This window comes from Pristiophorus japonicus, chromosome 8 (genome assembly GCF_044704955.1).
Source record: "Pristiophorus japonicus isolate sPriJap1 chromosome 8, sPriJap1.hap1, whole genome shotgun sequence".
NCBI classification, from domain to species: domain Eukaryota; kingdom Metazoa; phylum Chordata; class Chondrichthyes; family Pristiophoridae; genus Pristiophorus; species Pristiophorus japonicus.
The window spans coordinates 9,600,304-9,623,356 of record NC_091984.1 but is presented as its reverse complement, the minus strand read 5'-3'; the positions used below and the strand labels follow the sequence as shown (position 1 = coordinate 9,623,356).

Below are 23,053 nucleotides of genomic sequence, written 5' to 3'. Positions count from 1 at the left end.
TTCATCTATTCTTTCTCCTTCATGCCCTTATTTTGCTTCCCTTTAAATTAATCTGTTATTGGCCTCAACTACTCCTTGTGGTAGGAGTCTCACAGAAATAGTCGTATAACTCCGATGTCAGGCCAGCAATCTAACTGGCAATGGTACTAAAGACAAGTAACGTGAGACACTGTGTTCCCCTCTTCCCCAGTCCTGGAGGCTGTTCCGCACCAGCTTGAGATCGTACCGGCTGCACTATCATATCCGCCTGGTGCAAAGCAGTATTTTAAAATCCCCGAGAACTATACAAACTTGCTCTGAAATGTTTTTATTGTTAGATGAAGTCAGGTGCTCCCATTCTCTCCCTCATTGTCATTAAATAATAGCTGGTAGAAAGTGTAGCTCTGCACCAGCATCCATCCAGACATGCACAGTATTCATTCGCCACTGACCTCAGTATAACTTTGGGGTGCCCACTCTGTATCACACACGGCAGAGACTGGGAGCTCCAGCATCATTGCAGCCTGAGAAATGTGATGTAAAGTAAATTTAACACTGATATCGGGGAATTGGGTTAGTAATTCGGTACCCCCATTTTGAAGGGTTAATCCTGTTGGGGCAGTAACTATAGCTCCCCTGAAAGTTTGCTCCGCCTGCTGCAAAAATAGGTTTCAGCGCCCCAAGCGGGAAAGGGAGCGTTAAATCAGTCATTGCACAATTCTCTAACGGTGGTGGAACTGAAAATCTCAACAATAAATTTCCAGAGCAAATGCAAATGCTGCGAAAGCCGCTATGCATCCTGTGGACAGTCAATTCTTAAAGACGTGGTAAGATAAGTATGCGCATGCGCAGTTCCAACTTCTCCGTTTGCTCAGAGTGGGAAAATGGAGGAGGAAGCTGGTCGCCAGCGTGACCACCGCATCTCGCCCACGGTCGTCGAGGCATTCGTGGAGGGAGTGGAGAGGCGGTGGATTCTGCTGCAACCTTCCAGTGGAAAGAGGCCTGCTCCCAGAGTCTTCAGGAGGCGATGGAGGGAGGTGGCCCAGCACGTCTCCGCCAGGAACACAGTCGCCAGAACTGTGACACAATGTCACAAGAAGTTCAACAACCTCACGAGGGTAGTCAGGGTGAGTACCCTTTCTATTCACGTTGCAATGCCTTAATGTGAAGCTCACTGTCTCACACAATGTCAAGACTTTGCAGTACCTGCTCCTGCACGATGTGTACCGAGGCGATGGTCTTCATTGGTGAAGACACCATTAAAGTTCAGGCTCAGTTCATCAGCCATGGCCTGGCCATCCAATCGTCGCTGACCTTCGTATTCCCTACTCAGCCTGACTCCTTCTCGCACTACCGTTTCACTCTTGATATGCGTTCACAACACTTCAACCTTATCCTTCATCTTAGGTGGTAATCACCTAATCCCACCGTTCACCCAGCCACTCTGTGCAGCCACACACATTCAAATGGAGATCTGCACACTTCCACACAGTAGCCACTATTCAACGAAGGTAGGCACATGTGGCACACGATGAGCTGCACACTCACTCACACCTTCTTGTGTTTGTTATTGCAGTCGAAACTGACACACAACCGGCACGAGCAGAGGTGCACCGGAGGAGGGGAGCCTGACATCGAGGACCTCACAGAGGTGTAGGAGCAAGTGTCCGCCCTCGTGGGCACACCAGTTGGTGCAGTAGTGGTTGGTGAAGCCGAGCCCCCTGGCAGTATGTTAATGCCCTTTGTGTTTTATGTGAGGCCCTTTACCCTTGAGACCAAATGCCCTACCCCCTTTACATATAAATGTCCAATGCCAGCTCTTTCTTCCCTTCCTGCCCCTCACCTGCTGCTAACCACAATTCTGTTGCTTTGTGCTTACAGATGATGAGCCAGAAGCACAGCAGCCTCACCATGAGCCCTCCACATCGAACAGTGGGGGAGACGAGGAGGAAGGGGGCAAAAATTTTGCGACAGAGTGTGACCCTCCATCAGCTGCACCAAGTGGAGGCACCACCTCGGTGGAAGACACGCCATTATTGGGCTTTGAAGAGCCTGAGACTCCTGGCCTGAGTGGTCTGCAGCAACACACAGCGCCAGGGGTGCATTGGAAAGCATCCCGCAGAGCATGGATGCACTTGCTCTGAGGTTGGAGGAGGCCGCCTCAAGCATTGGCCGAGCCTCCCAGCAGCCTATCGAGCCCATCCTTGACCGGCTCCAGAGGGAGATGGGCTCAACGAGCGACAGTGGAATCCCAGAGGTGATGCCGCGTGGCATGGCAGTAGCTATCGCATCACAGGCCGAAGCCACACAAGGCCTTCGTGATCTGATGCGGTCACTGGTTACTGGCATCAACTCTCAGACTGCAGCGTTTCAGACTCCGGGTTCTGTGGGTCAGTCTCAGATTGATGCCATGCAAACACCAACTGCGGCCATCCTCTCTGGGGAAGTGATGGTGCCGAAGCAGGCCAGCAATCTAGCTCCGGATGCTGAGGCTCTGCTGGAAATGGAAGGTGCTGTCCTTGCTCAGGATGACAGCATTCCGGCTCCCACCACTGCCACTCCACCTTTGCACCTGCCGCGGTCTATACCCCAGCCATCCAAGACTGCTGCCACCGATACTGAGGCAGTGCAGTCCGGGCAGGCCCTTCCGGTCTCAGAGCTGGTCCAGGGCATCCTGCTAGGCCGTCTGTAGTGTCTGCCTTAGAGACACAGCAGCCTTAAAGCAGTCTTGCTGCAGGCACTGCAGCCCCATTAAGGAGGAGCAGTAGGCATGGGAGGAGGGGTTAAGGAAAGTGTGAGAAATAAAGATTTTGGCCACCCTGGACAGATGTCTTCATCCTGTAAATATCATTGTAAATATATTGTTGCTGTTGTTTGATGCCTGCTATTGGTGTATAGGTCTGGTCCTAATATGGCACATTGAAGCTGGTGTGGATTACAAATGGCAGGGGCGTTTGAACACATATTGCTCAAGTTGATTGTGTGTTATGCTGTTTCAAGGAGCATTTGTTACATTTTTTTATTAGTTGCTGGTGAGGGTTTGTTTGGTGTGCTGTTTGAGGCAAAACTTTTGACGAAGTTATTAAAATATTAATTTGAACATTTGCATTCCCCTCTTGTCTATCAATGTGGAATTTCACTGAGCCATTATCATAGTGCACAGCACGGTCAATATTAGCTGCATCTGTCAGCTTCCTCCATTGAAGAGAAACGATGCATTATGAGACGCTCTTGCAGCGGCAGCATTGCCACAGTGCCTCCTCTGTGGCTGCTGTTCCTCCTCCTCATCAGGTTGGCCATTCGGGACCTTGGCAGGCTCCTCTTCCTCTTTGTCCATCTCCTGAGATGGGGTTGCAATCCCCACTGGCAATGCCTGCACTTTCATTATAGCCAAGTTGTGCAGCCTGCAGCACACCACAATGAATCACCTCAGAGACGAGGTGGAGTGTTGTCTGAGGCATTCTGCATCGTTTCCAAGGCCCTCCCGGGGCAGTAACAGGGCTTGCAGCTCTGCACCACGCTGATGACATCAATGCTACATGGCCTTTCCGCGTAGTGCTGACACGACACAACACCCCTCCCCTTCATTTACAGGGGAGGGCCGTTGTTAACACTGCAGCCCCTTTGGTGGGCACCACCGGAGAAGTTTTAGGCTGGGACAGCGGCCCGGCCCCTAAGAGGGGGTGGCGGGCTTCATGATGGCAGACCGGCCGCCATTGTTGGGCCGACTGTAAAACATGGCGGCCGTGGCACAAAGGCCTTCCCTTTCAAGTAACGACCCGGCGGCTCCTGTACGGCAGCATCGCGCCCCACAAAGCTGGTGTTGGCATTGCCCCACGCCAGCCTCGCGCCCCGCAGACCAATTTCCCCCACGGGGCTCAAAGCGGTCAGCCCGGGACGATAAGGGGTCAGTGCGCACAGCAATGGCATCATCACCGAGTACACCCCGACCCGAGGCTGATCGGGAGGTGCAGCACAAAGCCATTATAGTCCCCACAATAATGGGTGCAATTCCGGGGGTGGCGTTTCTGCCGCCCGCCCCGGGGTGAGAAGGGGTTTGCAATTTTATGCTCAACGTCTTGGAGTGCAGTCACCATCATTATGTGGGCAAACTAATCTGAAGACGTGAGTTCAAATCCCACCACGGCATCTGTGGAATTTAATTTCAGTTAATTAAATAAATTAGCAATAAAAGGCTAGTATCAGTTATGATGACCATTAAAGTACCGGGTTTTCTTTAAAATCCATCTGGCCCTTTGGGGAAGGAAATCTGCTGCCCTTACCTGGTCTGCACGATATGTGACTCCAGACCCACAGCAATGTGGTTGACTCTTACTGCCCTCTAAAATGGTCGAGCAAGTTACTCAGTTGTAATAAACAGCTACAACAAACAATAATAAGATTAAAACCGGATGGACCACTTGGCACCAACCTCGGCACCGGCATCGGACAAGACAATGTTACACCCAGCCCAGTCGACCCTGCAAAGTCCTCCACACTAACATCTGGGGACTTGCACTAAAATTGGGAGAGGTAGTCCGACACACTAGTCAGGCAAAAGCCTGATATAGTCATACCAACAGAATCATGCCTTTTTGCCAATGTCCCCGACTCCTCCATCACCATCACTGTCCTGTCCTGTCCTGTCCCACCGGCAGGAGAGAGCCACCAAATGTGTCATCCTCGTGGTCTACAGTTGGGAGGGAGTGGCTCTGGGAGTGCTCAACATTGACGCCATGAAGTTTCATGGCTTCAGGTCAAGCATGAGCAAGTAAACCTCATGCTGGTTATCACCTATCTCCCTCCCTCAGCTGCTGAATCAGTATTCCTTCGTGTTGAACACCACTTGAAAGAAGCACTGAGGGTAGCAAGGGCACAGAATGTACGCAACATGAGGGAAAAACTGATCTGGCCTCATTCTCACCAATCTACCTGTTGCAGATGCATCTGTCCATGATAGTATTGGTAGCTGTGACCACCGCACAGTCTTTGTAGAGCCGAAGGTCTATCTTCACACTGAGGGCATCCTCCATCGTGTTGTGCAGCACTACCAGTGTGCTAAATGGGAGAGATTCAGAATGGATCTAGCAGCTCAAAGCCGGGCATCCGTGAGGAGCTGTGGGCCATCAGTAGCAGGAGAATTTTATTCCACCACAATTTATAACCTCATGGCCCGGCATATCCCTCACTCTACCATTATCATCAAGCCAGGCGTTGATGCCAGTTCATTGGATGTATTCAAGAGGGAGTTAAATGTGGCCCTTACGGCTAAAGGGATCAAGCGGTACGGAGAGAAAGCAGGAAAGGGGTACTGAGAGAATGATCAGCCATGATCTTATTGAATGGCGGTGCAGGCTCAAAGGGCCGAATGGCCTACTCCTGCACCTATTTTCTATGTTTCTATGTTTCTATGCAACCATGATTCAATGAGAAGTTTAAAAGAGCAGACCAGGAGCAGCATCAGGATACTGAAAAATGAGCTGCCAACCAGGAGAAGCTGCAAAACAGGACTCCATGTATGCTAAACAATGGAAGCAGCATGGGAGTCAGGGGAACGGCTCTCCACTGGCTGGAGCCATACCTAGCACAAAGGAAGATGGATGTGGTTGGCAGAGGCCAATCATCTCAGCCCCAGGACACCACTGCAGGTGTTCCTCAGTGCAGTGTCCGAGGCCCACTCATCTTCAGCTGCTTCATCAATGAACTTCCCTCCATCAAAATCCTGGAATTCCCTCTCGAACAGCACTATGGGACTACCATTACCATGTGGAAAGCAGTGGTTCAGGAAGGTGGCTCACCACCACCTTCTCAAGGGCAATTAGGGATGGGCAATAAATACTGGCCTTGTCAACACGCCCACATCCCAGGAACGAATGAAAAAAAAGACATGGAAATAGTGGGAAGAGAGGTTTGAGGGTGACAGTTGAACAAAACATGAAGGAAGTGTGGTAAAGATTCGAAGATAAATGTTGGTCCCAACAGAGAGGAAGGTGGGAGTGTAGGGGATGGTGTGGGGCATCAGTTTACCTTCCCTGACCCAGAGCGGTTGTGAGTTGCTCCCACTCCCTGGTTTTTGATAAAGTGTGATAAAGTACAGCAGACAACTGCTTTGTACAAAGAAATGTATGGTTTTTATTCAAGAAGAATGAATACACCTTTTATTAAAACTGAGAAAACTTATCACTTTAAAGGAGGGAAAACTTATCACTCTAATGGGGAATCCCTTATTCAAACACAAGGGAATACACCGCAGTACAAGACCTCCCACCTCCCAATTCCCCTATCTAACTAGGTTAGGCTCTGGAGCTTCAGGGACTATGCTTACCAATCCTTCCTTGACAGTCGGTAATGGGTCGCGGTTTCGGGGTGCGTTAGATTTTGTTGATTCTGCTAGCCATACCCTGAACGTAGGAGAGGACTTCTTGCTGTGTGTTCCTCAGTTGGGTGGTGTCCGCTGATGCGGTAGGGCACGTATTGGATTTATGGGGTAAGTACCCACTTTCTTCCTTCAGCAGTAGGTTTTAAAGTTCTTTTAGGTAATGTTTTACCCGTTGGTAGCTCAGGGATAGCTTGTAGAGTAGTTTGCGAATCTTCAGGTTTTCGTCGAGTTGACTTCGGTTTGGAAATCGTTGGTCGCGGTGGCTCAATATTACCAATTTGGTTGCTGGTAATATCTTGGTGGTTGTTCCGTGAGCCTCTTGCTGCCGCAGCATGTTTGGTGTCCTGGTCGTTTGCAATGCTGTCTTGGTTGATGTTCTGAAGAACCAGGTTAACAACGCTGGTGTGCTGATCTTGAAGTCTGTCAGGTCTGAAGCATACGAAGTTGGTGTAGAAGCAAAGTGTCCCCCTGGCTGTAAAAACAGGCCTTAATTATACTTTGAGAGACTTCCTTATCTGTGCCCCAAATCAACCTTTGTTCTTTTTTAAGTTTTGCAGCCCAGCTAACTGAAACTTGATTTAGTTTTATTCTGGCATTGATAGACTTTCCTGAGTTGATGAGATCTTGTCCATTGTGATAGCACCGTTTTTTCTTGCTTCCGGAAGTCTGGCCTGAGCCAGATATTTCGATGCCTGTTGAAAGGTGTTGGAATAAGTATGTGACATTTGGGTCCTCTGGGTGGGGTGGATAATGTTTCTACCGTGGTCGGTTATAAAATGTAAATGTCTTCTCGGGGCAGGTTACGGGGGTAAACAGTTCCCAGACAATTTGATTAGCTCCAATGTCCAAACTGGCCTTTTAAAGATTGACCCCACCCCTTTTCTTGCAGACCCAACATTCACCTTTTAAAAATCCCAAACTTGGTTAAAACTCGTAGATTTTTTCCATAAGCATTTTAGGATCCCAAACTTTCTGATTGATAGTCCCAAATCGAATTTCCTTTTCAATGAGTCCAAACACTGAGGGGTTTCCACGAATTTTGCAATCCTATAGGAGAGAGATTCAGAGATAAATGTTGATAAAGACACACAATAAGTGCAGGATAGGGGTTCAGCGATGAATATTGGTCAAGGCAGGGAGGGTGAGGGGATGGGGGATAGAGGTGCACGGTTGAATAGTGTTAAAGTTAAGGAGGAAAGAGGAGGGAATGGAGAGAGTTTCAGGAATGAATTTTGCCCATATTAGGGAGAAAGTGAGGGACATCGGTTCAGGAATGAAGGTTTCTCAATGTTAAGGAGGAAGTGGGTGGAGACAGGTTCAGGGATTAATGTTGGAGTGGATAGCATGGGCCTATTTCCCTTTGTGGAGGGGAAAATTACGAGGGGGCATAGTTTTAAGGTGGTTGGTGGAAGGTTCAGAGGGGATCTGAGGGGAGACTTCTTCAAGCAGAGTGTTGTGGGGATCTGAAACTCACTGCCTGGAAGGGTGATGGATGCAGAAACCCTCACCACATTTAAAAGGTGCTTGGATGGGCACTTGAAGTGCCGTAACCTGCAGGGTTACAGACCTAGAGCAGGTAAATGGGATTAGACTGGAGAAACTCTTGTTGGCTGGCGCAGATACGATGGTAAGTACTGCAGAGAATCGAATATGTCCAATGTGATTTCCTGGACTAGTTTTGATCGCCTGGATAGGTCAGAGAGGAATCTTCCCAGATTTTTTTTCCCCAATTGGCCTGGGTTATTATCTGGGTTTTGCCTCCCCCAGGAGATCACATAGCTCCGGTTGGGGTGGTGTACAGAATGTTTAGGTGCAAGGGGTGTCGCAGTTGTGTGGGGCGGACTGGTTGGGCAGTGGTTACCTTTCCGCTGTTGTTCATTTTTCATAGGTTTATATGTAACCTTCAGGGCTGCTGACCGAGAGCCATGTGGCTCTTTGTTGGCCGGTGCAGAGACGATGGGCCGAAATGGCCTCCTTCTGCACTGTAGATTTCTTTGTTTCTATGTTTCGATGTTAAGGAGGAAGTGGGGGAGACGGGTTCAGGGTTGAATCTTAACCAAGAGAGGTAGGGAGGGAGAGAAGAGAACGTCCCAACAAAGTTGCATTTGACAGTATGAAGCTTGCGTCAACATTTCACGATTACCACACATACCAAGAGATAGAGAGATCCAGGAGGTGTCATCAGCCACATGCCGGTCAGTATAAATACATTGTCGCACAGTGTCTGATGAATTTTCATCTCTGGCAGAGAGGATGCGCTCGAGTTTGGCATTGGCGCAGGTTCTGGCCCTGGCCGCGCTGTGGGTCGCCGGTGAATCCAACACCAGTATCGAGTGTCAATGCTCGAATCCCTCTCTGTGCCAACCCGTGGCCGCACACATTCAGCACCAAGTCGAGGTGGGTGTCGAGGGCCATTAAATTCCCTCGTGTAAAAGTTATTTTACTTTAAGTTGTCTGTTGAAGTGTATTGAGCAACAGCCCTTGGAATGGACATTGGGATGTGAGCTCCTTCCTTTCTTCATTTTGTTCCTCTCACCCGCACTGTTGTGGAAGATCTGAGAGATCCTCCTCTTTAGGTTGTTCTTTCCGGGGTCGGGGATCATTCTTCACCCTCTAGCACTTTCCCCCTCGGGGACCGAGATGGGGGGCTCAGGCTGGGTTGTACTGGGGACTCGGGCTGTGCTGCGTTATGATGGAGGGCACTGGTTGGGTTTGTTTGGGGGGCTTGGGCTGGGTTGAGTTGGGTTGGGGGTTCAGGCTTCATTAGGTTGAGTTCGGTGGGTCGGGCTGGGAGGGGTTAGGTTGGGGGGCATTGGGTTAGTTTGTTTCGGGGGGCTTGGGATGAGTTGTGTTGGGGGACACAGGCTGCACTGGGTTGAGTTGGGGGCATTAGTGGGTTAGTTTGGTTTGGGGGACTCGGGCAGGGTGTGGCTGGGTGGAGACACTCGGACTTGGCTGGGTTAGGTTGGGGGCATGGCTGGTTTGGGCTGAGGCTGACAGGTTCGGGCTGGGCTGGGTGAGCTCGGGCTGGGCTGGGTTGGTGGGTTTGGGCTGGGCTGGGTTGGTGTGTTTGGGCTGGGCTGGGTTGGTGGGTTTGGGCTGGGCTGGATTGGTGAGCTCGGGCTGGGCTGGGTTGGTGGGTTTGGACTGGGCTGGGTTGGTGGTCTCGGGCTGGGCTGGGTTGGTGGGTTTGGACTGGGCTGGGTTTGGTGGGGCTCGGGCTGTGCTGGGTTGGTGGGTTTGGGCTGGGCTGGGTTGGTGGGTTTGGGCTGGGCTGGGTTGGTGGGTTTGGACTGGGCTGGGTTGGTGGGTTTGGGCTGGGCTGGGTTGGTGGGTTTGGGCTGGGCTGGGTTGATGGTCACGGGCTGGGCTGGGTTGGTGGGTTTGGGCTGGGCTGGGTTGGTGGGTTTGGGCTGGGCTGGGTTGGTGGGTTTGGGCTGGGCTGGGTTGGTGGGTTTGGGCTGGGCTGGGTTGGTGAGCTCGGGCTGGGCTGTGTTGGTGGGTTTGGGCTGGGCTGGGTTGGTGGGTTTGATGGGGCTCGGGCTGTGCTGGGTTGGTGGGTTTGGGCTGGGCTGGGTTGGTGGGTTTGGGCTGGGCTGGGTTGGTGGGTTTGGTGGGGCTCGGGCTGTGCTGGGTTGGTGGGTTCGGGCTGGGCTGGGTTGGTGGGTTTGGGCTGGGCTGGGTTGGTGGGTTTGGACTGGGCTGGGTTGGTGAGCTCGGGCTGGGCTGGTTTGGTGGGTTTGGGCTGGGCTGGGTTGGTGGGTTTGGGCTGGGCTGGGTTGGTGGGTTTGGACTGGGCTGGGTTGGTGAGCTCGGGCTGGGCTGGGTTGGTGGGTTTGGGCTGGGCTGGGTTGGTGGGTTTGGGCTGGGCTGGGTTGGTGAGCTCGGGCTGGGCTGGGTTGGTGGGTTTGGGCTGGGCTGGGTTGGTGAGCTCGGGCTGGGCTGGGTTGGTGGGTTTGGGCTGGGCTGGGTTGGTGAGCTCGGGCTGGGCTGGGTTGGTGGGTTTGGGCTGGGCTGGGTTGGTGAGCTCGGGCTGGGCTGGGTTGGTGGGTTTGGGCTGTGCTGGGTTGGTGAGCTCGGGCTGGGCTGGGTTGGTGGGTTTGGGCTGGGCTGGGTTGGTGAGCTCGGGCTGGGCTGGGTTCGTGGGTTCGGGTTGGGCTGGGTTGGTGGGTTTGGACTGGGCTGGGTTGGTGGGTTTGGGCTGGGCTGGGTTGGTGGGTTTGGGCTGGGCTGGGTTCGTGGGTTCGGGTTGGGCTGGGTTGGTGGGTTTGGGCTGGGCTGGGTTGGTGGGTTTGGGCTGGGCTGGGTTGGTGAGCGCGGGCTGGGCTGGGTTGGTGGGTTTGGGCTGGGCTGGGTTCGTGGGTTTGGACTGGGCTGGGTTGGTGGGTTTGGGCTGGGTTCGTGGGTTTGGGCTGGGCTGGGTTGGTGGGTTTGGGCTGGGCTGGGTTGGTGGGTTTGGGCTGGGCTGGGTTCGTGGGTTCGGGTTGGGCTGGGTTGGTGGGTTTGGACTGGGCTGGGTTCGTGGGTTTGGGCTGGGCTGGGTTGAGGGTCTCAGGCTGAACTGTGCTGAGTTGGATGGCAGTCACGGGCTGGATACAACATACACGTGCTGGGCTTGGGTGCACGGGCTGGATTGGGGCAGAGAAAGAGATGGCACCGGTCAAGCTCCAGCCTATGTCACGGGGGAGAGGGATCGCTGGCCAAGTATCCGGAAAAGGCTGAGGGGTGTGGGTTGGGATCGGGAACTGGTGAAGCTCGTGGAACAGTGCAAGGGTCAAGCTAGAATATGGTGGAAATGCAGAGTATCATATTATAATTCGTATGTTAAAATGTTAATGTTGGTATAGTTGCAGCCTGTATAAAATAGGACAATCTATTGAGCAGTGTAAAGATATTTTCGCATGTGCAACATCAATAAAATGTGCTTTTTTTTAACGTGAAGTGTCTTAAATGACATGATCTCCCTCTTACTGCCTAATGCCATGGTTAAGGTTTGCGGTTTGCACAGAATCTTGACCCCAAAACACCTGTTAAAAATTCTGGAATCCCATGTAATAAAAATGGGATTTGACTTAATCAGTCAATGTAAAGTGTGACCCTGGCCATGATTAAACTGCATATAACTTATCTGATCTTTGAAAACAAAACATTGGTGGCAAATGACTATGTAACTGATGTAGCTGATGAGGTTAGCATTTACTCCAGAGTAATGTTACTAAGTGGGCAGTGTGACAGCAACAAGAGCACCACCAATATAACCTGCAGGATAGATGTGTTCACCAGCCCTCCCTGGTCACATAGCCTGGAGACCGTTATATTGATTGGGAAAATCTATATTTTTAAACAGCGGTTGACAGCTTTATTTTTGTACTAGGTTGTTGTCTTTGATATTGGTGGAAAGGATTGGAAGCATTATGACTGGTCTAAGGTCACGACTATTATACCCGTGAGAACGTATGACCCTGAGATTTTGTGTCGCGCTCATGCAAATGACGTTCGAGTTCTCCTGATAGGTAACTAATTTTATCACTGAAAAAACCACAACGAGACATTGGTAGATCAAGGGCTAAAAATTGATTACCGCCCCGTTTGGCGCCGGAACACTCGCTCGGCGGGATATTTTGCAGCGGGCACAGAAGTCCCAACCCGCTCTCTAAATTGGGGTTACCGCCCCCGAAAGGAAGTGGAGCATTAAATCCAGCACTCCACTTGTTTTTTGGGGCAGTATTGGGGCACATGCACTGGGCCGCATAGCTCTGCCGTGTAGGTGGGGCTCATCCCTAAATTAAAGAGAAGGACCAAAGCTGCAAAGTCTGCAGTAAAAAAATAGTCCTACCTTGACCACCGGGTTGCAGGAGCCCCACGCCAATAGCCCGGCACTCAAACAGAGTGCCTGAATGACCAATCACGGTGTGGACCCACGTCCAAAGTGGCAAAGGGCTGCACAAGACAATTGGATAATTTTAATTGACCCACCCACCACCTCCCTTTTAACTCGTGCCCCGCTAGCGGCAGGCCGCCCGGTATGTATCCTCTGAAGCTGTCGCTGTCATCGCTTGAGGGCTCGAGATAGAGTGCGTGGGAAGGACCTATTTCCCTTAGCAAAGAGATCAATAACCAGGAAGCATAGATTTAAATTAATTGGTAGAACAATTAGAGGGGAATTGAAGAGAAACGTCTTCAGCCAGAGAGTGGTGGGGGTCTGGAACTCACTGCCTGAAAGGATGGTAGAGGCAGAAACCTTCATCACATTTACAAAGTACTTAGATATTCACTTGAAGTGCCAAAACCTACAAGGCTATGGGCCAAGAGCTGGTCTTTTTCGGCAGGCACAGACATGATGGGCCAAATGGCCTCCTTCTCTGGCATGAACTTCTCTAATTCTAGGATTATGTGCAAAGTCCTGTTAATAAGATGACAGGACAGGCATTACTAGATTTGAACACATTAGAATTGGTAAATTGGTAAATTGGTAAATCGTTGACACAGAACTTTGAATAGAAAGCTGAAAGGACATACGTGGATGTTAAAGTCTTATAAATAGATAGTTGGTACATTTATTCCCTGGCACTGCAGCAGTATGCCACGTATTCTGAAATTAGGATGCAGTTAAATGAAAGCCCTCCCCAATTGTGTCCCGAGCCTTGGCCCAGCACACACGTTACACTCTACTGTCTCTGGCCGACTGAGATTTCTCCTCGTGCACCATCAATGGCAGAGACTTCAGCTGTTATTGACTTCAACGCTATCTGAAACTCTGTGCCTTGGTATTTCTCTATCTTCGCAAGCCCCCTTAAAACCTAGCTCATTGACTGTGCTTTTGGTTACTTCCCTCAAGTGTCTGCCTGGCTCCGTGGTAGCACTCTCTCTCTCTCCTTTGGCTCAGGAGGTTTTGCTGTTCTTCAGGACTTGACACATTTGGGCAGTACTGAGAGAGGGCTGCATTTCCAGAGCTGCTGTGTTTCAGATGATACATTAAACAAAGGCTCCACTTGCCTATTCAGGTGAATGTAAAATACCCCATTGTCACAATTCGAAGGATAATGGTCAGTTCTCGTGGTGTCCTTGGCAACATTTATTCCTCAACCAACATTATCTGGCCATTTGATAGTATCATAGAATCATAGAATGATTACAACATGAAAGGCCATTCAGCCCGTCGACCCCATGCCGGCTCTCTGCAAGATCACCTCAGCTATGTCGCTTTTGATTATTTTGCCAATCACCTAAAATCTGTGTTCTCTGGTTCTCGACCCTTCTGCCAATGGGAACAGTTTCTCTGTATCTACTCAGTCTAGACCTCTCATGATTTTGAACATCTTTAATAAATCTCCTCTCAATCTTCTCTGCTCAAAGGAGAACAGCTCCAGTTTCTCCAGTCTATCCACGTAACTGGAGTCCCTCATTCCTGGAATTATTCTCATAAATCTTTTCTGCACCCTCTCTAAGGCCTTCACATCCTTCCTAAAGTATGTTACCCAGAATTGGACACAATACTTAAGTTGGGGCCGAACCAGTGATTTATACAGGTAGATCATAATCTCCACGCTTTTGTACTCTATGCCTCTATTCAGCAAGCTCAGTGTCCTGTAAGCTTTTCTAACTGCCTTTTCAACCTTCAACAAATTATGCATATATAACCCTAGATCTCTCTGTTCATGCACCCCCTTTAGGATTGTACCATTTAGTTTATATTTCCTCTCCTCATTCTTGTGACAAAAATGAATCACTTCATACTTTTCTGCTTTAAATTTCATCTGACACGTGTCCGTCCATTCCACCAGCCTGCCTATGTCATCTTGAAGTCTATCTTTAGTTTCCACACTATTCACTATTCTTCCAAGTTTTGTAACACCTTCAAATTTTGGAATTGTGCCCCGTATACCCACATTCAAGTCATTAATATATATTAAAAAAAGCAGTGGTCCTAGAACCGACGCCTAGGGAACACCTCTGTATACCTTAACGTCCAGTTCGCTAAACAAATGTTCACCACTACTCTCTGTTTCCTGACTCTTAGCCAATTTCATATCCATGCTGCCACTTCCCTTTTATTCCATGGGTTTCAACTTTGCTGGCAAGCCTATTATGTGGCACTTTGTCACACGCTTTTTAGAAATCTGTGTACACCACATCAACAGCATCATCATAGGCAGTCCCTCGAAAGCAAGGAAGACTTGATTCCACTCTAAAAGTGAGTTCTTAGGTGACTGAACAGTCCAATATGGGAACCACAGTTTCTGTCACAGGTTGAAGGAAAGGGTGGGTGGGGAGGCTGGTTTGTCGCACGCTCCTTCCGCTGCCTGTGCCTGTTTTCTGCATGCTCTCGGTGATGAGACTCGAGGCACACAGCGTCCTCCTGGATGCACCTCCTCCACCAAGGGTGGCCTTTGGCCAGGGACTCCCAAATGTCGTTGGGGATGTTGCATTTTATCAAGGAGGCTTTGAATATGTCCTTGAAATGTTTCCTCTGCCCATCTTGGGCTCACTTGCTGTGTAGGAGTTCGGGGTAAAGTGCTTGCTTTGGGAATCTTGTGTCAGGCATGCGAACAATGTGGCCCGCCCATTGGAGCTGGTCGAGTGTGGTCAGTGCTTCGATGCTGGGGATGTTGGCCTGATCAGCATTGCCCTCATCAAAAAAACTCGATCAAGTTGGGTAAACATAATTTGTTTTCAACAAATCCACGCAGGCTTTACTTAATTAATCAACACTTGTCCAAGTGACTGTTAATTTTGTCTCTGATTATTGTTTCTCAAATCTTCCCCAGTATCAAGGTTAAACTGACTGCCCTATAGTTGCTGGCTTTATCATTACACCCTTTTTTGAACAAGGGTGTATCATTTGCAATTCTCCAGTCCTGGAGCTCCAACCCAATTTCTAAGGAGGGTTGGAAGATTATGACTAATACCTCTGCGATTTCTTCCTTCACTTCCCTCAGTGTTCTAGCATCCATCCCATCCCATCCTGGTGACTTATTTACTTTAAGTACAGCTAGCCTTTCTAGTACCTCATCTTAATCAATTTATATCCCATTCATTATCTCTTTTACCCCCTCTTTCATTATGTCTATGGCAGCATCTTGTTCCTTGGACAGATGCACTGTATTCATTTAGTAACTCAGCCATACCTTCTGCCTCCATGCGTAGGTCTCCTTTTGGATCCCTAAATGCCCCCACCCCTCCTCTTACTATCAGTTTACTATTTATATGCCTATAAAAGACTTTAGAATTACCTTTTGTGTTCATTTCCTATTTATGGGTCATTAATTGGGTACAAATTAGCGACCACATCTGCTTATACAACAGTGATTTCACTTCAAACATAATTATTTGGCTCTGAGTCACTTAAGGACATCCTGAGGATGTGAAAGGCACTATGTAAATGCAAGTTCCAGCTAAATCTTCCTCTCCTACTTACTACTGTTGCACTTCTGTCCTGTAAAATGCCTTGGGCTCGATGTTCTACAAATGATGCTGTAAAGATGTCAGTTGTTTCTTCTTTCTTCATTAGGACATATAACACAACCGCTTTTACGCAGCCCTTCAAAGCGAGCAGCTTGGATGAATGAACAAATACAGGTGGCAAAAAGGCAATTTATGGATGGAATCTCTTTGAATTACCAGCAAAGTTTATCAGATCAATCAATGTATCATACCGGACTAATTGAGCTGATTCGCGATACCGCACAAATCTTCCACCGTGAAATACCTGGATCTCAGGTAAACAACAACAACTTGTATTTATATAGCGTCTTTAACGTAGTAAAATATCCCAAGGTACTTCACAGGAGTGTTATAAAAAAAAAAAAAAATTTGACACCAAGCCACGTAAGAAGAAATTACAGCAGATGACCAAAAGCTTGGTCAAAGAGTTAGGTTTTAAGGAGCGTTCTGAAGGAGGAAAGAGAGGAGAGAGGGGGAGAGGTTAGCTTGGATTATAATCAGGGTTGCTCAAGAGGGCTGAATTTGAGGAGCACAGACATCTCGGGGGGGTGTGCCTGAAGAAGATTGCAGAGATAGGGAGGGATGAGGACATGGAGGGAATAGTAAACAAGGATGAGAATTTTGAAATCAAGGCATTGCTTAACCGGGGGACAATTTAGGTCAGCGAGCACAGGGGTGATGGGTGAGTGGGACTTGGTGCGACTTAGGATACGGGCTGCCGCGTTTTTGATGACCTCTAGTTTACGTAGGGTAGAATGTGGGAGGCCATCCAGGAGTGCCTTGGAGTAATCAAGTCTAGAGGTAACAAAGGCATGGATGAGGGTTACAGCAGCAGATGAGCTGAGGCAGGGGCGGAGATAAGCGATGTTACGGAGGTGGAAATAGGCGATTGAAGTTATGCTGTGGATATGTGGCCGGAAGCTCAGTTCAGGATCAAATATGACACCTAGGTTGTGAACATTCTGGTTCAGCCTCGGACACATGCTAGGGAGAGGGATGGAGTCGGTGGCTAGGGAACGTAGTTTGCAGCAGGGACCAAAGACAATGGCTTAGTTCTTACCAATATTTAACTGCAGAACATTTCTTCTCATCCAGTACTGGATGTCGCACAAGCAGTCTGACAATTTACAGACCATGGAAGGGTCGAGAGAGGTGGTGGTCAGGTAGAGCTGGGTGTAATCAGCGTACATGTGGAAGCTGATGGCGTGTTTTCGGAAGATGTCGCCGAGGGGCAGCTTATAAATGAGAAATAGGAAGGTCAAGGATAGATCCTTGGGGGACACCAGAGGAAATGATGTGGGAGTGGGAAGAGAAACCATTGCAGGTGATTTTCTGACTATGATTAGATAGATAAAATGGAACCAGGCGAATGTCCCACCCAGCTGGACGGTGACAGAGAGGCATTGGAGGAGGGTGGAATGGTCAACCGTGTCACAGGCTGCAGACAGGTCGAGAAGGATGAGGAGGGATAGTTTGCCTTTGTCACAGTCACAAAGGATGTCATTTATGACTTTGATGTGAGCCATTTCGGTCCTGTGGCGGGGGAGTAACCAGATTGAAGGGATTCAAACAAGGTTTTGGAGGCGACAACACGTTTAAGGAATTTGGAGAGGAAAGGGAAGTTGGGTGATCAGCAGTTTAGTGGGAATAGGGTCAAAGGAGCAGGAAGTGGGGCTCATGTACAATATGAGCATGGAAGGGTCAAGAGGGGCTATCAGAGAGAAACTGGGGAGAGATGTGAATTCAGGGCTAGGGCAGGAGGGAACCTCAGAGGAAATTTGGCCCGGTGGGTCAGGGGAAGGAAGGGAAGTGGCAGAGGCAGCTGATCGGATGGTCTCCAAAGAACAAATTGCAGAGGCTTTGACGATCGTTTTCCAATCCTTCTCCCGGCTTCAGGTGTGGTGACAGAGGACGGGAGGACTGCTAATGTGGTACCTATGTTTAAGAAGGGAGAAAGGGACAGGCCAAGTAATTGCAGGCCAGTCAGCCTAACCTCAGTGGTGGGAAAATTATTGGAACAATACTGAAGGACAGGATAAATCTTCATAGGCCGTCCCTCGAAGCGAGGATGACTTGCTTCCACGCCAAAAAGGGATGAGTTCACAGGTGTTTCAATGAAGGACCTAATATTCCAGGTCCCGAACTACATGTTGAAGGGTGGAAGATGCCTGTGCGTGGATTTTTTTAATGTGGGGTGGCCATTGCACCCCAGCCACCACATGGGCTTGACAGAGGTCTTGGTCCAGTGGCAAGGATTACCCAAGATGACTGGAGACCAGCTCTGCTGCACGGACCTAGTGCGCACACATATCGCAATGTGGGCTGGCCCGTGCTGCCCCTGGGCACCTTGTCTCTCCTGGGCCCCGAACTCACGCCTCTCCTACACTACACTGGGTCTTTCTTTAATATTCTTTTTAGGGATGGACCTGGTGTAGGATACGGACAGGACCATTTAACCTATGATATGTCGGGTTCTTTGTCTCAACTCTTGGGTGTAACCCTCCTCTTCACATCCTCCCAAGGTTGGAGTCAGACATGCCATTCTTGGCCTTCAGATGTTTGGAGCTGCCTGTTATCAATTATTGATGTTCACGCTGTTCAAGTCGCTTGGCTATTGTAGCAGGGATTGAATCCTTCATTCTGAGACCAGTCTGAAGGGACATCTTGGTCTCAAGTTATTTCTTCCAATTCACAATTTCTGACATCACTTTGATCAGGTATTGGAGTGTGGCCGGTAGTTTTGCGATTGTAATTTGCTCACAACTTGCCGCATTTAGGAGAGGAAGAGAGAAAATTGACAGAAAAATTGGAGGAAGGAGTTGGGGGAACGATGAGGTATTCAACATGATTAATATTTTGTTAATCTAAAGTGCAACTAATTAACTTCTTTGTGTTATTCTTTGGCCCTTAGATCACATTTACTGTGCCTTGGGCTCCAAACTGCATAGAGGGCCAATGCTATGACTTTGCTACAATTGGAAAACATTGTGACTTTTTGTTTGTGAGATCCTATAATATGCATGATCAAACGATGAATGAGTGTTTTGCAATGTCAAATGCTCCTTATCACCAGGTTGTATCAGGTATGTACAATAGAAACATAGAAACATAGAAAATAGGTGCAGGAGTAGGCCATTCGGCCCTTCTAGCCTGCACCGCCATTCAATGAGTTCATGGCTGAACATGCAACTTCAGAATCCCCTTCCTGCTTTCTCGCCATACCCCTTGATCCCCCTAGTAGTAAGGACTTCATCTAACTCCCTTTTGAATATATTTAGTGAATTGGCCTCAACAACTTTCTGTGGCAGAGAATTCCACAGGTTCACCACTCTCTGGGTGAAGAAGTTTCTCCTCATCTCGGTCCTAAATGGCTTACCCGTTATCCTTAGACTGTGAGCCCTGGTTCTGGACTTCCCCAACATTGGGAACATTCTTCCTGCATCTAACCTGTCTAAACCCATCAGAATTTTAAACGTTTCTATGAGATCCCCTCTCATTCTTCTGAACTCCAGTGAATACAAGCCCAGTTGACCCAGTCTTTCTTGATAGGTCAGTCCCACCATCCCGGGAATCAGTCTGGTGAACCTTCGCTGCACTCCCTCAATAGCAAGAATGTTCTTCCTCTGAACATAACAGCCCCCAACAGATCCAATAAGATGTTCAGGTTCAGGGTCTACCTGCCCTATATCAATGCTAATCTCAAGAACCTCATTGTTGTTTTTTGCCCATTTAGGTCTGTCCACTTATATCAATCTGGGTATTGAATCCAGAAAGCTCGTGTTGGGACTTGCATGGTCTGGTTATGACTATACTTGCAAGCACTTGTTTGAGGTAAGGCAAAATGGCCAGTTTGCATTGCACAAGAAATGGGAGTAGAATCAATTCACCTGGAACGCATCCATCTGGTACATTAATAGTCTGAGCAGGACATCTAATTGTGTTTTTGTCTCTGTTAGTTTACTTTGTAGACTATTTCAAAAACTCTTTTTTAACAAAAGGTTTTTAATTTCTGTTCCATGTTTACTTTTCACCAATTTCCATTTACATTCATTGGCTTAGTCTCTGGGCTTACCTTATCCATGTTATTTAATATTGTATTCCATTGAAGCCGCCCCGAAGTGCATTGTTCACGACTTCACCCTCCAGTGCAATTACTTTCTCTCTATCTAACCAATCAACTCCTTTGATCATGTTAAACTCATCAATTAGATCAGCCCTTAATCTGCTATATTCAGTCACCAGGAGTATCTGACGAACATCTTTGTGGCCTTCTGTGCATGCTCGCTGTATCCTAATGTGCACTCAATCCCCTTCTGTACATGCACGCTGTTAACCGAAACCGCGAAGGCACAGTACCCAATAGTTGCGGCCTGCACTGTGGGCCGTTTTTTACTTCACTCCTCAAGGAGAAGGTCGCTGTATCCGTTGGTGGCCAGGAGCAAGGTGGGGGCAGCGGCTGAAAGACAGAGAGAGAGAGAGAGAGAGAGGGGAAGTGAGAGAGAAGGAGAAGGTCATTGGATCTGTTGGGGGCTGTTATGTTCAGAATAACTCCACAAGACTGCATATTGTACGCTCAAACTGTTGTGACCTTGGTCTCTTTAATGTAACTCCAGAATGAGAAAGCAGTATGGTAGACTGCCTTTTATACCTACTTTTCCCGAGTGTGCAGATGGCCATTGGGTCTCCCACAGGTGCGCCCCCTGGTGGCAAGTCTTACACAGTGGTAATGTTTACATATATAACATCATTACCCCCCCAAAGTCTAAGATACAAGTTATTTACAAGCTGAGGCGATCCGGGGCTCTGCACTCCTGGGTTGATCACCTGAGTTGAAGTCCTGGCATGGGTGAGTCGGTCAGATCATTGCTGCACTGCGGTGTGGCTGGTCTGATTGGACTGTTGGGCATGGTGGGTTCATCCTCGTGGTTGACCACAAGGTCGATTGCTGGTTGGGTGTGTGTGTTTGGATCATTGCTGGTAATGTCCTCTTTAAACTGTTCTTGGTTGTCAGTGAACTGCAATTTTGTCCATTCAAAAGTTTGACAACAAACACTCTATTCCCCTCCTTGGCTAACACAGTGCCAGCAACTTGGGTCTCCTAGAGGTGCGCCCCCTGGTGGCAAGTCTTACACATTGGTAATGTTTACATACATAACAGGGGCAGGATGGGGGGATGTCGGTGGAAGAGAGAGAGGGAGAGGGAGAGAGGGAGAAAGAGAGAGCGAGAGGGGGGAGCGAAGAGTGATAGGGCAAAAGGGAGTGAGAGAGGGGAAAGATAGGGAGAGGGAGATGGGGAGAGAGAGAGGGGGAGAGATAGAGAGGGACAGATGGAGAGAGTGGGGAAGGGAGAGAGGGAGGGAGAGTGAGGGGAAGAGAGAAGGGGAGTCAGGGAGAGGGGAGTGAAGAGAGAGAGGGATGTAGAGAGAGAGGGAAGAGAGACGGGTGTAGAGAGAGAGAGAGGAAGAGAGAGAGAGGGGAGAGAGAATGGTAGAGTGGGAGAGAGAGAGGGAGAGAGAGAGAGGGTAGAGGATTTAAGGGGAGGAGAGAGGATTGGAGCGAAGGAAGTGGGTTCTGAAATTTGGCGGGGAGAGGAGATCAGGACCTCAATGATGAGAGCAGTTCAGGAATTCGGGGACGGGGAGGTTAAATAGCACGGAGAGCACAGTGGGGATGGGGGAAGAATGTGATTCAGGTCGAAAGCTGCGGGGGACTTATTTTCTGTTTTTATATTTCTTGCTATTTACTCTCATAATCTATCTTCCCTCTCTTTATTACTTTTTAAGTCGTCCTTTGCTGTTTTTTTCAAAATTCCCAATCCTCTGGCCTCCCACTAATCTTGACAACTTTGTATGCCATTGTTGTCAATTTAATACCATCCTTTACTTCCTTAATAAGCTATGGATGGTTCTCCCTTCTGGTAAAGTCTTTCCTTCTCACTGGAATATATTTTTGTTGAGAGTTATGAAATATCTCCTTAATTATCTGCCACTACTTATAAATGTCTTACATTTTAATCTATTTTCCCAGTCCACGTTAGGCAACTCTGCTTTCAGACCTTTCTAATCACCTTTATTTACGACACTGGTTTGAGATCTGACTTTCTCATCCTCCAACTGAATTTGAAATTCAACCATGATATGATTACTCTTTCCTAGAGGATCCTTTACTAGGAGACCACTTATTAATCCTGCCTCGTTACACAGTACCAGATCTAAGATAGCCTGCTCCCTGGTTGGTTCCGCAAGGTATTGTTCAAGGAAGCTATCCCGGGTAAACTCTGTGAACTCTTCCTCAATTTGATTTGTCCAATCAATGTGAAGATTAAAATTATCCATGATTATTGCCATACCTTTCTTACAAGCCTCCATTATTTCTTGAATTATACTCCATCCAACAATGTAGCTACTGTTAGGGTGTCTATAGACTACCCCCACGAGTGACTTCTTCCCCTTATTATTTCTTATCTCCACCCAAACTGATTCTATATCTTGATCTTCTGAGCCAATATAATTTATCTCTACTGCACTGAACTCATCCTTTATTAATGGAGCTACCCCATCTCCTTTTCCTTTCAGTCTATCCTTCTGAATTGTCAAATACACCTGAATATTCAGTTCCCAGCCTTGGTCACCTTGCAACCTTGTCTCTGTAATGGCTATCAAATCATACCCATTTACATTTACTTGCGCCGTTAACTCATCTATCTTTTTATGAATGCTGCGTGCATTCAGATAAAAAGCTTTTCATTTTGTCTTTTTGGCCAAGAGGAAAGATTGGAGATGCAGGGTCTGCTTTCTTTGGAAAGGGTGTTAAGGGGAGGCCTGATTGAGGCATATAAAATTATGAGAGGCCTGGATAGAGTGGATAGGAAGGACCTGTTTCCCTTGGCAGAGGGTCAACAGCCAAGTGGTATAGGTTTAAATTACAGGCAACTATCGATTATCCGGGGCCCTTGGGGATCGGGCTATTCCGGGTGAACAATTTTGCCGCTCGGACGAGAACAATAGAGTACATTTTCTATCAGTCTTGCTTGCTTCCTGCAATCTTTTTTCTTTCTTATTTCCTTTCTGCACAACCAACATGTTATGACTGGTGTTATCAACTTGTATAGATGTGTATCTCTGTAAATGCATTTTATGAAAAAGTGAGACCATCATCGATCGGCGGAGAAAGAGCACAGACAAGCCGGACGGTGCCAGCATGCAGGCTCCCCACCCGAGCCATGCATGTTTATTTAGCAACACAACAGAA

The 23,053-nt window shown here is 48.4% G+C and overlaps 1 protein-coding gene across 3 annotated transcripts in view; it reads left to right on the top strand.

Moving 5' to 3' along the window:
* The window catches only part of LOC139268404 (di-N-acetylchitobiase-like), a 51,491-nt gene that overhangs the window by 748 nt on the left and 27,690 nt on the right, over positions 1-23,053 (top strand). For 2 of the 3 annotated variants that reach the window (XM_070886496.1, XM_070886497.1), the window contains exons 2-4: positions 15,870-16,078; positions 18,714-18,885; positions 19,536-19,633. In XM_070886496.1, coding sequence (XP_070742597.1) covers positions 15,920-16,078; positions 18,714-18,885; positions 19,536-19,633 — 429 coding nt within the window. In that variant the 5' untranslated portion in view covers positions 15,870-15,919. Of the gene's footprint in view, positions 1-8,606; positions 8,756-15,869; positions 16,079-18,713; positions 18,886-19,535; positions 19,634-23,053 lie in introns of all 3 variants that reach the window. The other variant, XM_070886495.1, reaches the window with a different exon arrangement.